At 39.7% G+C, this 14,699-nt stretch overlaps 2 protein-coding genes across 2 annotated transcripts in view; both read right to left on the bottom strand.

Annotated features, from left to right (window-relative positions):
* Positions 1 to 3,188, bottom strand: part of LOC140931146 (collagen alpha-6(VI) chain-like) — a 19,320-nt gene extending 16,132 nt beyond the window's left edge. Inside the window, exons 1-3 of the mRNA XM_073380895.1 lie at positions 3,145 to 3,188; positions 590 to 936; positions 25 to 268 (exon numbers count right to left, since the gene is read on the bottom strand). Coding sequence (XP_073236996.1) covers positions 25 to 268; positions 590 to 913 — 568 coding nt within the window. The 5' untranslated portion in view covers positions 914 to 936; positions 3,145 to 3,188. The remainder of the gene's footprint in view (positions 1 to 24; positions 269 to 589; positions 937 to 3,144) is intronic.
* LOC140932315 (collagen alpha-4(VI) chain-like) lies at positions 1,881 to 14,699 on the bottom strand (the record flags this gene model as incomplete). Its single annotated transcript, XM_073381935.1, has 15 exons — positions 1,881 to 1,969; positions 3,145 to 3,192; positions 3,491 to 3,728; positions 4,283 to 4,617; positions 4,894 to 5,103; positions 5,202 to 5,249; positions 5,581 to 5,821; positions 7,233 to 7,573; positions 8,179 to 8,220; positions 11,551 to 11,794; positions 12,006 to 12,349; positions 12,929 to 12,976; positions 13,085 to 13,322; positions 14,029 to 14,363; positions 14,483 to 14,699. Coding segments are annotated over 15 exons (3,018 nt in total), but the record flags the coding sequence as incomplete, so codon positions are not given.

Genomic DNA, 14,699 nt, shown 5'->3' with positions numbered 1-14,699 from the left:
TAATTAATTTATTCCATGCCATACCTAAGATGCATATGCTCCGCTTTGCTTCATTAGCTTGTCCGTACAAGTCCCTAAATGTGTCAACTTTGAAAATGTTGCCAGGTGCGGACGCAATTTGGTTAAGTTCTGAACTGTAAACGTCTTTCCCAATGCTCAAAACAAACACTGCTGCTCCTTTACTCTTCAGGCGCGAAGATGCTATATCAAGAGGGGTGTAGACTCCTTGGTCTGTTGTTTGTCTTCCAGTTGTGATGACGAGAACAGGCTGAAAAGCGAAGGAAAAATACCCGATGGAATTCCTCAAGAAAAAAGCCCTTCGGAGCCAAGATTTTTACGGACAGGGGTGTGACAATCAAAACATCTTCTCTTTGCAACGAACGCAGTTATCGTCACCCAGTTCTTCATTATGGGACGCAATTTATGTTTTGCTAGGGCGACAAAGGACCGGATGGGGTGCGTATCACGAAGTACGCTGACTTCTTTCGGCCATCACGCATGACGGAGAAGAAATAATTAGCCATCATGCAACAAGTAAATAAGGTGAAATTGCAGTAAGTTAACGTGGCAATACCTCGACCCATTTTACCTTTAAGGCATTTCTCATTCCACCTGCAGGAGTCAAAACTTCCTTAGCGGCCAGGTCCAGTGCTCTATCTATTCGTCTAAAGCCACTCTGACATTTTAAGGAACCAACTCGTTTATTGACTTCTGCGCTATTCAATAGGCTCCCGGTCAAAGTGTTGAACTTCAAAACTACTTTTGCATCATTGCTGAACTGGATCAGAGCAACACGACCTCCAGATGGTGACACATTGAAATAAGTTACTAAAGTTTGGATATAGTAGAGCAGACGATTCCAGCTACTACTATCGTCGCATACAGATGAGTCGATAATAAATGTTGTATCCATTGGGATTGGACATATTCCGCCTTCTGTAACAAATAAGTAAGAGTTGAAAAGTAAGTCATGTAGGTCCATATTAGCTTCCGTCTGGATACACGAAATACGTCTTATACGTCACGCACGCAATTTTCCAAAAAACTGGTAGAAACAGTTATGCAAATAAAGCAAATCGTCGTTTTTTTCTCCCCTTTGATAAAGTTAAAAGTCGCTGCCAGGATAAGATTTATCATTTTTAAAAATTTTAATATTGTTTTTACTTTCACTACTTCGCGGGAATGTCGTGGGGGAATTTAATCAAGCCTCTGTCGCAACACTTTCAGAAAATGAGTTTTCTTTAAGTTTGCCCTGGCCTGTGCCAGGCTGCGAGATAGTCGGTTCCGCCAAATTAAGAAAGCGCGTACACAAAAATAAAAGGGAGGGAACCGGGAAGAGGAAGGGCGATTATATTTCGAGTGCCTTACGCGTCATCCCTACTATCTGAGAGCCAGGAATGTGCACCACCCACCCTTGAAACTGTTCTTTTTCATCTAAGAATAACAGCTACTTTCAAAGGCAGATCTAACTCTTGTGTCAAAAAATGTACAAAAAATATTCCGTTAAAATAAACATTGAAAATGAATCTGAATTTTTCTGGGCTAACAGTTAAATTTCGTCTCTTCTCGTCATAGAATCTCCAATAGCTTAGTGGTTAGAGAATCCGCACTAGAACTCGGAGGGTCGTGAGTTAGATTCTCACCTGTAGCTCGGAATTGTTTCTGAGCTTTCTGGTGTAAGAATTCTCCTTTTCCCAAAAATTTCTTACCGAAGCACAAACGATCTCTCAGTCCGGAAGTAACGTTTTAAAGGCCTTTAAATGAAGGGGATGTGAAGACATATTCACGTGCCGTTGCAATCTCACGTAGAAGATCTAACTCTTGTGTCGGCTTCCTTCACATAGTTATTCGCTCATATACCGTATTCAAAGCGCGCCGGATTATCTAATTACCAGAGAAGAGTGAAACAGTGTTAACAAACCTGGAGTTGTCGCACCTTGTGTTGGCGATGGTGATGGTGTTGGAGACACTAAAAGAAAATGATAAAAAAATAGGTTAATAAAATAAATAAAATAATTAATTAATAGAAACCACTTAAAATGTGACCATTTCAGAGCTCTCGGTTATTCGTTAGGGTAGCGCGCGTTGAACGGCGGAACATCCGGACTTCCTTACAGCTCACAAAGCAACCCGGCTATCTGTATCAGAAACCTATAATTCAGTTGCAACTCGGAAAAGTAAATCATGTTGGTCAATATTAGCTCAAGCACACATCTGCCGGGGACGCTTATCAAAGTTTACTAGTGGAAAGGGAAAGCAATTATTATTATTGCAATAATTTGTTTTCATTTGGACATCAACATAGCAAGCAACTGTCATACAGGTATGCTGCAAATAAATCCATCCTCAAATGAAACACATTACTATATTGTTTAAATGTGAGACATCAGCCTTAACAGGAATATTTCGCAAAGCGTCTAAGCATATTCCAGACATAACAGCTTGAGCATTCAGTGGCTGGCAAGATGGCAGCGTGGCCGGGTGGTCAGCCTGTCGAACTTGCAATCTGGCGGTGCCGGGTTCGATTATCGCTTTAGCCATTTGCTAGATTTGTTATCAGTCTTCCCGAGTTGAAATCCTCGGCCACGCTTGTAAACAGCCTACTGGTTGCCCCATGCAAGTTAGGGTTTTTAATCCTGTTTTTTTTTTTTTTTCTATTTGAATTATTTGCTTCTAGCAAAGAGTGAAGTGCCTGTATATTAGATGAATAATTAACCTGTAACCTTTAACTTTTTTAAACATCAAACACCAAACGGGAAAGATCATGAAAATCCGATTGCTATTGTGTTATGTGGAAACTGATAAACAGCAAAAAACAGGGTTTTTCGTAAACGTGCTGCTTCAACCATCTATTATACCAACAAACGTAACGGGAATGTTAAATCAAGACCAATCGTACGTAATCTGTATTTAAATATTAAAAAAATGCCATCAGTATGAAGATATGGGTCACTTTTCAAGAAGTGACCTTTCTAAAGTTTCTTACCCTTTTGTTGAGTGGCAAGAGGGGGCTGTATTCTCCAGTTAACTTTTATTTTCAGACATTATGCTGGTTAATTATCGTTAATTGTTTACTTCTGAATAATATTTTATTATAAAGAAAATGACAACCCCAAGAGAACTAGATGAAAACAGTTTACTTACCTGGAGTTGTTGGCGCCGTGGCTGTGTTGGATGGCGTTGGTGTAGGTTCTGTGGCAAAACACAAAGATAAAGTCAGTGATGCACAAAAAATATTCCGTTAAGATAAACACTGAAAATGAATCTGAATCTGTCTGGGCCAACAGTTAAATTTCGATCCTTCTCGTCATAGAATATCCAATAGCTTAGTGGTTAGAGCATCCGCACTAGAACTCGGAGGGTCGTGAATTAGATTCCAACCTGTAGCTCGGAATCTTAGGAAACAAGTCACACCCCAGCAACAATTGAGCATGGAATACTTTATGCATATTTTACGACATATCAATGCCTTCAAGCTTTAAACCATTACCTACGCACAACTGCCTTCTTATTCCTGAAGTGAGGCTCTGAAGACCTTTAAATGATGGGGAAGTAAAAACATATTCAGGTGCCGATGCAATCTCAAGAAGCTCTGCCATGCCTACAGCTCTGCCAACTCCAACAGCATACACAGTAACTCCTTTCCTTTTAATCCCACGCGACGCAACTGTAAGTGGTGTGTACTGTCTGGTTTTGGTCTGGTTTCCATCTGTGATCACAACAGCCAACTACCAAAGTACACATCATAAAAAAGGAAGTGTTTGAAATTATATCTAAGAAAGGAAAATGGCTAGTACCGCTGAGAGTTTAATAGCTAAGAACCAATCATCGATCTATTTTCTCAGTTAATTAAGACGGTAGTCTTCAAGCAGAAGAAATATCTGCTAAAGCGTTGAAATCAAACGCAAAGAAGATGATAGCAACTAAAAGTTAGCTGAGGCATCCTAATGTACGTTTTATTTTATGTGATTGATAAAGAAAGAATAATAAGTGGGCAGGGGTTAAAAGGTCGAAAAGAATTCATGGGTTAGGCTACCCTTGGATACTTTTCATTTTCCTGTCGAATATTTGGATAAAAATAAAAATCAGTACTTGCAATAAATGTACAAAATAAACAAGATGAAAAGAATTTTAAAAAAAATGTCTGTAAGAGGTCCCATCAAGTCGTACACCTTTGATACGTTTAACCACTTGCCACTGGATGGTTTCTTCAGACCTTGAGATTTATTGTTGTACGATGACGTGCCGTAGTGTGGAAAATACGATTATTGCTACTCCTTACCTTCGGTACCCTTAATCGCATGCCATTAGAAACTTGGAAGAGCTCTCTATCTGCAAGCTCCAAAGCTTTGTCTGTGTAAGTATATCCACGCTGATGTCTCATTCCATCAAATTCTCGATTAACCTCGTCTGTACCCTGATTTTCGTTAAACCGCATCACCACCTCAGGATCGGTGCTGTACGCTATGGCTGCTACTCTTGCTGCGACATTACTTACGTAAAGTTTGCTAACCAAAGCTTTGACGAATCTTTTTACTCGCACCCAGTTTCTGCGCCCAATACTTCCAGATGAATCAATAATGAAAGCAATGTCCACAACGGAGCTACATTCTTTATCTGTAAGTTTTCAATTAAAATTTTAGTGAAAATGTATTATATCGGTAAGCCAGAGAGTGAAAATTATCCACCAACTATCCCCGCTAACGAAGCGCCATGGGTTGGAATCCCGTTGAAGTCCCTGACTTTTTTGTCGCAATTGCTTAAATTGCAAGTACTCCTGCGACTATCATATCTTCATTTAAATGTGTATTTCCGCAGTTCAAATCATCTTTATTATCAGGACCATTTTGTTATTTATCATTCCTTTCAAATAATAAAAAAGGGCAAACTTACCACATGGTCCTTGTTTATCAACTGTTATAGAAATATTTCCCAAACAAGCTTGCTGTCTCAAGTGACACTCGCTCAAATCTTGCACATCATCAGATGCGCAAACAGGCCTACGAGTATTGGGGCAAGCAGGACATATACATTCTGCAGTGTTGTTTACCACTCTACAGCCCAGATTGTATGGAGCATTGCAGCCTTCAGTCAGGCAAGGATCTACAACAGTCACCAACAACAAATTGTAATAAAAGTACAAAGAACAAGAATAATAACAAAAAAATAATAATGATAAAATAAAGGGTACATTGAGATACCTGGTGTTGTCGGAGACGGTGTCGTCACTTTTGCAGTTGCTGTTGGCACTAAAAAGGTAAAGAAAACACTTCGTCTAAAAATGCTTCCGCCTTAACATTAACACCGATGACACCACAGTCTTTTGCTCTATCTCATGAAAATAAAACAATATAATAACAAACGCATGGGGATATCTGGAGAGATAACTCAACGTGTTATGCCTAAAAAGGTCTTGTTGGTTTGAAAGGTTTCCATCGCTGACAACAGATTGCCTGCAAATTGTGCACTTTGAAGAGGACAAGCTCATTGTGAGCTTTAAATACATTTGTTTTACTGGCCGCTTTATTCAATCGGTCCCTACTACACTACTAATAAATATACCACTTTAGCTTTACATACCTATACATATGCCTCCCTTTGCAGCATCAGCTATGCTGTACAATTCTTTATGAGAGTCCACCCTAAATACGTCCTTAGGTGATGAAGCAATGTCGTTAAGTTCTGATTCCTCAATGTCATTACCTATACCTAAGACGAACACGACGGCACCTTTTCTCTGAAGTCGCGAGGATGCTATGTCAAGAGGCATGTACACTCCTTGATTTTTTGCCTGCTTTCCAGTGGTGATAACCAAAATAGGCTTTAAAATAAGCAAAAAGAAAACTGATCACTAAAGAAACCTGATCATCGAGACACGACGAATTCCACTATATGTAAAATAAATAGGCAAATATTAAGGAAGTAAATAGTGTGTAAAGCCTAAAGGCTCGGGAAATTATAAGGATTTGGACAAAACGCACGCAAGTGAAATTATTCCCTAATTTCACGAGTATACCATTTGATTACCTACTAATATCATGGGTGACGAATTACGTTAGCAATCTTGGATTTTTGACATGTTTATCCTGGATCGTATCGATCGAGAACTCTTGCACTCTCTCCAACTTTTAGAGCTTAAATTTCGCTTAAGTTCAGAGTTTTTCGACAAAATACCTATTAGAATCCTTCTTGATGTGCTCTTTCGTGTATTCAGGTTTTCTAAAGCGTCTTTTTGTGCCCTGACATCTTCATTCATGACATTTTAAAGCTTCGTCGCCATCTTGACACTGAGACGTACGGAAGGTTGCCATGGCAATTTTGTAATTTCACATGTGAAATTACAAATTAACGCTGAAATTTCGCGCCAAAATTAAGGAGTAATTCGTCACCTATGATATTAGAGGCAAAATTTAAGGGAGTGTCCCGAGAAATATATCGAAGTAGAGTTTGTACAGTTTCTACAAAAATGTAGCTCTAATCTTATCCGCAGAAAATATAAATATATAAATAAATAAAAATAACAAAAATAAAAACACTACTACTACTACTACTACTACTACTACTACTACTACTACTACTACTACTACTACTACTACTGCTACTGCTACTGCTACTGCTACTGCTACTGCTACTGCTACTGCTACTGCTACTGCTACTGCTACTGCTACTGCTACTGCTACTGCTACTGCTACTGCTACTGCTACTGCTACTGCTACTGCTACTGCTACTGCTACTGCTACTGCTACTGCTACTGCTACTGCTACTGCTACTGCTACTGCTACTGCTACTGCTACTGCTACTGCTACTGCTACTGCTACTGCTACTGCTACTGCTACTGCTACTGCTACTGCTACTGCTACTGCTACTGCTACTGCTACTGCTACTGCTACTGCTACTGCTACTGCTACTGCTACTGCTACTGCTACTGCTACTGCTACTGCTACTGCTACTGCTACTGCTACTGCTACTGCTACTGCTACTGCTACTGCTACTGCTACTGCTACTGCTACTGCTACTGCTACTGCTACTGCTACTGCTACTGCTACTGCTACTGCTACTGCTACTGCTACTGCTACTGCTACTGCTACTGCTACTGCTACTGCTACTACTACTACTACTACTACTACTACTACTACTACTACTACTACTACTACTACTACTACTACTACTACTACTACTCACAATTCACCAGAATTCGCAAAAAACATTACATGTAAAATCATGTAAGATACCTTGGACACATCTCTCACTCCTCCAGCTGGACTCAAAACCTCCTTATATGCCAGATCCAGTGCTTTATCTATACGTCTGTAGCCTTGCTGACATTGCAATGAACCAACTACTCTGTTGATCTCTGCGCTATCAAGAAAGCTTCCAGAAAGAGTGTTGAACTTGAGAACCGCTTTTGCGTCAGTGCTGAAAGTAATGAGCGCAATACGACCTCCAGAGGATGAAACATTGAAATAGTTTACTAAGGTTTGGACAAAGTATAGCAGACGGTTCCAGTTGCTGCTGTCATCGCAAACGCTTGAGTCGATAATAAAAGTAGTATCCATTGGTATTGGGCAAGATTCTGTTGAAAAAAAAAAAAAAAAAAAAGAGTTTCGGAGTTAAAACTTACTTCGGCTGTTCACAAAATGAGGTGAAAAACGGAATCTTCAAGACACTTTAATTACTGTGAAAGGTTTGAACTCAGGAGTCATTTCAAAAATAGGTTGAGTTTGATCGTCCGGGTGAACGTAGTCCTGACTGTTGTTGTTGACAGTGACTGACGTTTCGACAACCTGTGCGGTAGTCATCTTCAGAGTCAAAGTGAGTTGTATCACGTCAGTTGATGGTATTATACTCTGGTTATTCATCTGATTGGTCAATTACGTCGCGATGTTATTGGTCGTCTGTCAGGTAAGCCGTGATGTTAATGGCTATGAAGACTCGTAATCAGTAATTGGTACATTTCGGCGCCTCTGAAACTATTGCGCGTATATTACAACCTTACTATATATGTGTTGCACACAAACCGATAACCACTTTACGGCGACTGCTTACGAATGTCAAGGACAGTCACGGTCAACAACAACAGTCTTATTCAGGACTACGTTCACCCGGACGATCAAACTCAACCTACTTTTGACACTTTAATTAATTGCAAAACATGTTGTTATAAGGACCGGTACTTACCTGGTGCGGGTGGTGCTGATGTTGGTGTCGGTATTGCAGGAACTATCAAATCGTAGAAGAAAAAAAAAATGTCACGAAGAAATAATATATAGATTTAGCCAGGGCTAAAAGCGAAGCTCCCGTTAATAAATTCATAATTTAAATCAAACAATAAACTTGTAATCCACAGATCAGGCACATTCATTTGACTTTTGAGGCAAAGGCTGAGTGATTTTAGAGAAAAATCAGAATTTGACTGTCCAAGAGTGAAACAAATTTTACATCAAGTTATTTGTACACCGAAAAATAGTAATCATGTTCGATCACAGTAGATTAGGCCTGGAAAACAAATAGACCTATTCGTGTATTGTATTTGCAACCGCTGTAGCATCATAATGTGGCATTCACCAGTCTCTCCAACATTGCTCCGTTAGAGAGACTACGGATAATTGGACAACCCCGAAATATAATTTTAAGAAACACATGCGCCACGATAGTCCTTGGTGGCAGCCAATTTACACGTTGCATTCCTCTGTCTAAAAGAGAGGTCAAAATAAATATCAGGCCGGATTTTTTGTGTTCGACAAGTTTAGTTTACTAGTAAATCTTGGCGACGAATCTGGTGGCGTGTAAACCAGCCTTTTAAACATACTTTTTCTCATCACGTCTCAGGTAAACAGTACACAGACCTCGGACAGAATTTGTTCTTTTTTGCCCTATTTAAACCTATAATTCTGCAGTTTTTCACAATTTTGCAAGAGATTTTGCACTCATTCAATATCCACGACGATCAAAGCACGCGCTTCCTTTGCACAACAAATTGTAGCATTGAATTATAAAACGTTTTCTGTAAGAAAAATCTGGTCCTATGTGATATGCAGGGTAATAATTATGGGCTTTTAATGAAAACGATAAAAAAAATTCCCAAAATTATGTTTTCGGCCAGCCGGACGGGTTCTCACTTTTGACAGGCACCAAATTTGCAGTGCGATTAATAGAGTTACCATTTACGCTTCAACGTGATAGAGAAATTGTTATGTTTAGGTTTTATTTCCCTTTATTCATTAAACTGTGTATGATTTTGTTATGTGTAATCTTTAAAAGCGAGTGATATTTACGCGCGGCGTTTTGACTATTCCTGCATGCGATGTTTATGTTCGACTGGAAACAACCGGTGCAGCGATGAAAATTGCGAGAGGGACTACTAACAATCAATAAAATAAGTTTAATTCGGTGAAACATGTACAGAGACAATAATTTTCATTCACGAAGAGAAGTATTGAAAGTAAAGTGTCTCAGAAAATCATGAGTCAGGCAAGCATAAGCTTATTTATGTTTTAAGCCGGCTTCCCGGTGTTCGCTCTTTTTCAAGATGAACTCAAGGCAAGAAAATCGCTCAGAGCTTTCTGTTTACAGCCAAAATCATAACTAAATAATCTTTGGAACCTTTTCTTTGAATTTGCGGGTCAAAAAGTGTCTAAAGGCTTTTTAAACCTGATACTATTGCAGGTTAGATCATTGCTCGTGTTTTAACTTAAGCCGCATAAACCATACGCTCGACTTCAGGAAACCGAAAAAAAAAAAACACATCAAAAACAATAATGGCTCAGGCTTACCAGTCGAGATGCTGCTTCTGAAGGTCATCAAGTGTTCCAGAACCGCTTGAGACTTTTCAACCCTCTTACGCCTCAAGCAAAGGGCAAGTGAGTAAGCTCATTTTTGAAAACGATGCCATCCGAAATCGGATTTTCAATGACTTTGACGAGCGGTGTATTTGTCAACAAAAAGCGCAATAAACAAACCAGCCACGAATTACAGAACAATCTTGATAGCAGCTGTATTTCATTTCGTACACCAAGTAGAAAAAGACAGTTTAAAACATCACAAGATGACACAAAACTCTCTCAGCTCCAGCTATCAGTAAGCAAGTTTCCACATAAACTCACCTGTCAAATTTTGACCAATCAGAACATAAAAATTGGACGTAGAGCGTGATCAACGCGTGACAGTGAGAAAAGTCAAAAGCGATTGCCTTCCTAGCCTCCCACGCAGGCGTTTTTAGCTCGTTTTTCATGTGGGGAGGGATGAAAAACGAGCTTCCCTAAAAACGCCTGCGTGGGAGGCTATTGCCTTCCCTGCAAGTAAATGTAAAAGCCGGTTGAATTTTCGTGTCCGAGATCAGTTCGAAATCAACATTTTAAAAGTGCGGCTCATGAAACACGAATTATTTCATATGCATTTTAAAAAAATTGAACTTGAGCCTGCGATCATTTGAAAAGTAGCAACTTGTCAGCGGATACCTTCAAAATATTACTGGAACTCAGAGGGTCGATACCTGAGCCCGCGATACGGTCAGGCGATACTGGTCAGCAGAAACACTGTTCTGACAGCTGTCAATTAATCAAAACATGGATGTACAATATCAGGTTGCAGGCTCCCAAACTAGCTAGAAAGTGTATTAAACATTGGTATGCCTGTAGTGCGGACGGACGGAAGGTCGGGTGGTCGGTGTACGGTCACGCGATTGCCGAATTTTCTAGGATGGATAGATTTTCTATAAAGCTATGGGGCTTCGAATTGAGCCCGTGATCAAATAAAATATCAGCGCAAAACTTTAAACACTACGTGGCCTCAATAGATAAAAAATTGAGCCCGCGATCCACTCAGGTGATGATGGTCAGCGTATATTCTAGTTTGACAGCTGTCAATTAACCTTCATTAGAATAGCGAATATTCGAATTAACAGACTACGAGTGTGAGTAGGACATTTCCGTCCGGCATGTAGTGGAAAATGCCAGATCGTGTACCTGAGCGAACCTGAGCCCACGTTATTAGTTTTGTGATAGTGGTCTGCACATGTCCCATTTTGACAGCTGTCAATTGACCTTAAATCGGCTTGCCAATGTAACTTTAAACGACTGTCGGCCGGCTGTCAGCCAACTGACAGCCTTGCCCGGCGTAGTTTCGTTTTTATGTTGAACTGGTAAGTGTGACATATTATATCAGCTTATATATAGGGGCAAAACGACTGGTCTTTTATCTGAGCCCGCGAGACGGTCATGTGATAATTGTCAGCAGATGTCTGATTTTGACAGCTGTCAATCTAAACGTACTCATACGGATGGGTTACATAACTAAGAGGCTAGTCAAGTTGTGCAAGATCTATTGTGACATTTGACATCGGCTTATATGAAGTGTGTGTACGGACGGGCGGGCGTACACTACGTCCTAACCAGATTTTCTCGGATGGATAGTTTACCAAATTTTCTTACCCCTGGTGCTCCGCTGCGCGCGCGGGAGCTCCGCTAATATGATGTATACCATTACTGGCGGTAATGCTCAACTGTTTCTCTACAGATAATACTAGGATAGAATGTGGAATTATAAATATACCTAGTATACAAATGCCTCTTTTTGCTTCATCAGTTTTCCTGTACAAATCTCTGAAGGAGTCCACTGTAAAAACATTGACAGGTGAGGAGGCGATTTCCGTAAGTTCAGAAGTATCGACGTCCTTTCCAATACCTAAGGCAAAAACCGCCGCTCCTTTTTTCTGGAGGCGCGATGATGCTATATCAAGAGGGGTGTACAGTCCTTGGTCTGTTGTCTGCTTGCCAGTGGTAATGACTAGAACAGGCTGGAAGAAAAAGATGTGATTGAGAGAAACAGGTAGCCATACGATTAAATCATAAACAGTTTCAGGGACTTTAGAATTTTTCTTACATGATCTCAAATGCGTGGGAGATATAGACCGCTGAAACTATGCTTGATATTCACGCTAACAATTAAATTTTTATGTCCATTAGCTGTCCTTGTTTTATTGAACTATACATATCAAGTCAACTTACTCTTGAAATATTTCTCCCTCCACCATCGGAAGTTAGAACGTCTACGTCAGCCAGATCCAGCGCTTTATCAATTCTTCTGAAACCACTTTGGCATTGCAACAAACCAACCCGTTTGTTAACCTCCCCGCCATAAAGACGGCTTCCTGTTAATGTGTTGAAGTTGAGAACCACACTGGCATCACTGCTGAACTGGATCAGGGCAATACGACCCCCAGATGGTGATACATTGAAATACGTTACTAACGTTTGGACGAAATACAGCAAGCGATTCCAATTGCTTCTGTCGTCACAATCAGATGAATCGATAATGAAGGTGGTATCCATTGGGATGGGACATATATCTTCTATTGAAAAAAAAAAAGTCGAGGTGATGTAAGAAAATAACATTAAGAAAAAACAAAACAAGCAAAAATATAGAGTAACTCAATTTCCAATAACATTAAAAGTCCAGAAAGTGAATAATTAACATGATATTAAGCTGGCTCTGTGGAAAATAACGATGACGTTCAATACCCTGAACGGCAATAAGCACGTATAACATATATTTAAAAATTCATAAAAAAAAAACAACAAAAGAAATTGAGTGTTTTTATATGTGATAAAGAAAAGGCTAAACTTTATGTCCAATTTCTTAGACCCAAATAACCTCAAATCTAAATATTTGTGCAAGAATGAATTGATCTAATATATCAGAGATGTTGAAGGCGTTCAAAAAACTCACAGACGTGTTTTATCAAGTTTAAAAAGTTTCGACTGCGCCTCGAGTTTTTAAACCTGATAATACACTCCTGCTCGTTTTTTAAACACTACATTATAGAGGTTTCGTGGAAAAAGGGCTGTGATCTGCCCCAAATGGGGCCCTTAAATCTCCGAGCTCGTACGCATTTTCAGCATACATATAGACAACAAAATAGCTGAATTACCTGGAGGGAAAGTTGTTGGTATTGTAGCTGAGAGTGTTGGTAAGGACGCTGTGGCAAACAGAGAAATGTAGATAACATCACATTATAGTAAACAGTTACAAGTTATCATTACGTTACCAAAAACAGTATTAGCATCAAACATCTGTAGATCATTACCTACGCAAAACTCCCCTCTTAGCCCTGAAGTTAAGTTCTGAAGACGTTTAAAAGATTGGGATCTAAACACGTATTCGGGTGCAGATGCAATCTCAAGTAGCTCTGCCATGTCCGCTGCTCTTCCAACTCCAACAGCATAGACTGTAACTCCTTTGTTTTTTATCCCCTGTACAGCGATTGAAAGTCTGGTATATCTGCCCGTTTTTGTTTGATTTCCGTCTGTTATCACAACTGCGAGCTGCCAAAGATATAAAGTAAAAATGTGCTTTAAGTCGCTAATAATTATAAGAACGTAACAGGCAAATTCTATGACAGATAATATTGCCCTCTATTTGCTACAAACTGTAGTCTATTCCGTACATATTCCATTTTAATATCAAGAGTTTTAAGTAACTAGATTAATTTATATTTTTATTAAGGTGACATATCTTAACTAGCACAAACGATGAAAGACACAATCTAATTTATGCAGGCGTTTTCCCATGCCAAAGAAAAAGCGTAAAAGGAACCAAAAGGCAAAAAGAAGCAAACAAGCAAACAAAATAAGAAAACAAAGAATAAGTAATACTTGAAAACCCTTTTCCTAGCAGCACTTCACATTATCTATCACCACTTGCCTTTTACTCTCTGACAATAGAGATACTTCTGTGTTCTCTGTTTTTACATTATAGAGTTCGTTTGAGTATGCGTGCCAGATTTCAAACCAAGTCCATGTGTCTCAGATAATCATTTATGACAGTAATCATGGCCTTTAAGTTCCTCCCTGTTCTGGTCGGTAACAGGAAGGAGTGAAAATTCTGGGGACAAAATAGGCTCAAAATTCCAAAGTCGTTTTCGCACTCGACATAGTGATTATAGTCAAATCCAAAGGTCGTCGAAAAAAAGACGTGGGAACTGAATGTATCATTGAAAAGCTAGTAAGTTGTATTTCGACGGCTCCTTACCTTTGGCACGCTTAACCTCATGCCGTTAGACGTCTGAAAGAGATCGCTGTCTGCGAGTTGAAGAGCTTTGTCTGTATAGGTATAACCACGCTGATACGTCATTGCATCAAATCCTCGATTAACCTCGTCCGTATCCTGATAATCGTTAAACCGCATCACCACCTCAGCATCGGTGCTGTAAGCTATAGCTGCTACTCTTGTTGCGGAATTACTGACGTCAAGTTTGCTAACCAATGCTTTGACAAATCGCTTAACTCGTTCCCAGTTTCTGCGACCAATACTTCCAGATGAATCAATGATGAACGCAATATCCACATCGGAGCTACACTCTTTGTCTAAAAAATCACAAAATTGGAGGCATTTGGTACCAATTGAGGCTAACCGTAAGGGTTAAATCTATTGTTTTGGTCCAAATGTCGTTGATTACTTTTGTCAATGATTCGAGAAAACTTACCACAAGGACTTTGCTTAGCGACAGTCACAGAGATATCTCCCAAACAGGCTTGTCGTCTCATGTGGCATTCAGTAAGATCCTGGACGTCATCAGATGCACAAATAGGTCTTCGGCGATTGGGACAAGTGGGACATATACATTGCGCTGTGTTGTTCACCACTCTGCAGCCAATGTTGTATGGAGCACTACAGCCCTCGGTTCGGCAAGGATCTGAAAG

This window comes from Porites lutea, chromosome 3 (assembly GCF_958299795.1).
Source record: "Porites lutea chromosome 3, jaPorLute2.1, whole genome shotgun sequence".
NCBI lineage: Eukaryota > Metazoa > Cnidaria > Anthozoa > Scleractinia > Poritidae > Porites > Porites lutea.
The sequence above is the reverse complement of the archived record's forward strand: the minus strand, read 5'-3'. Positions and strand labels throughout refer to the sequence as shown.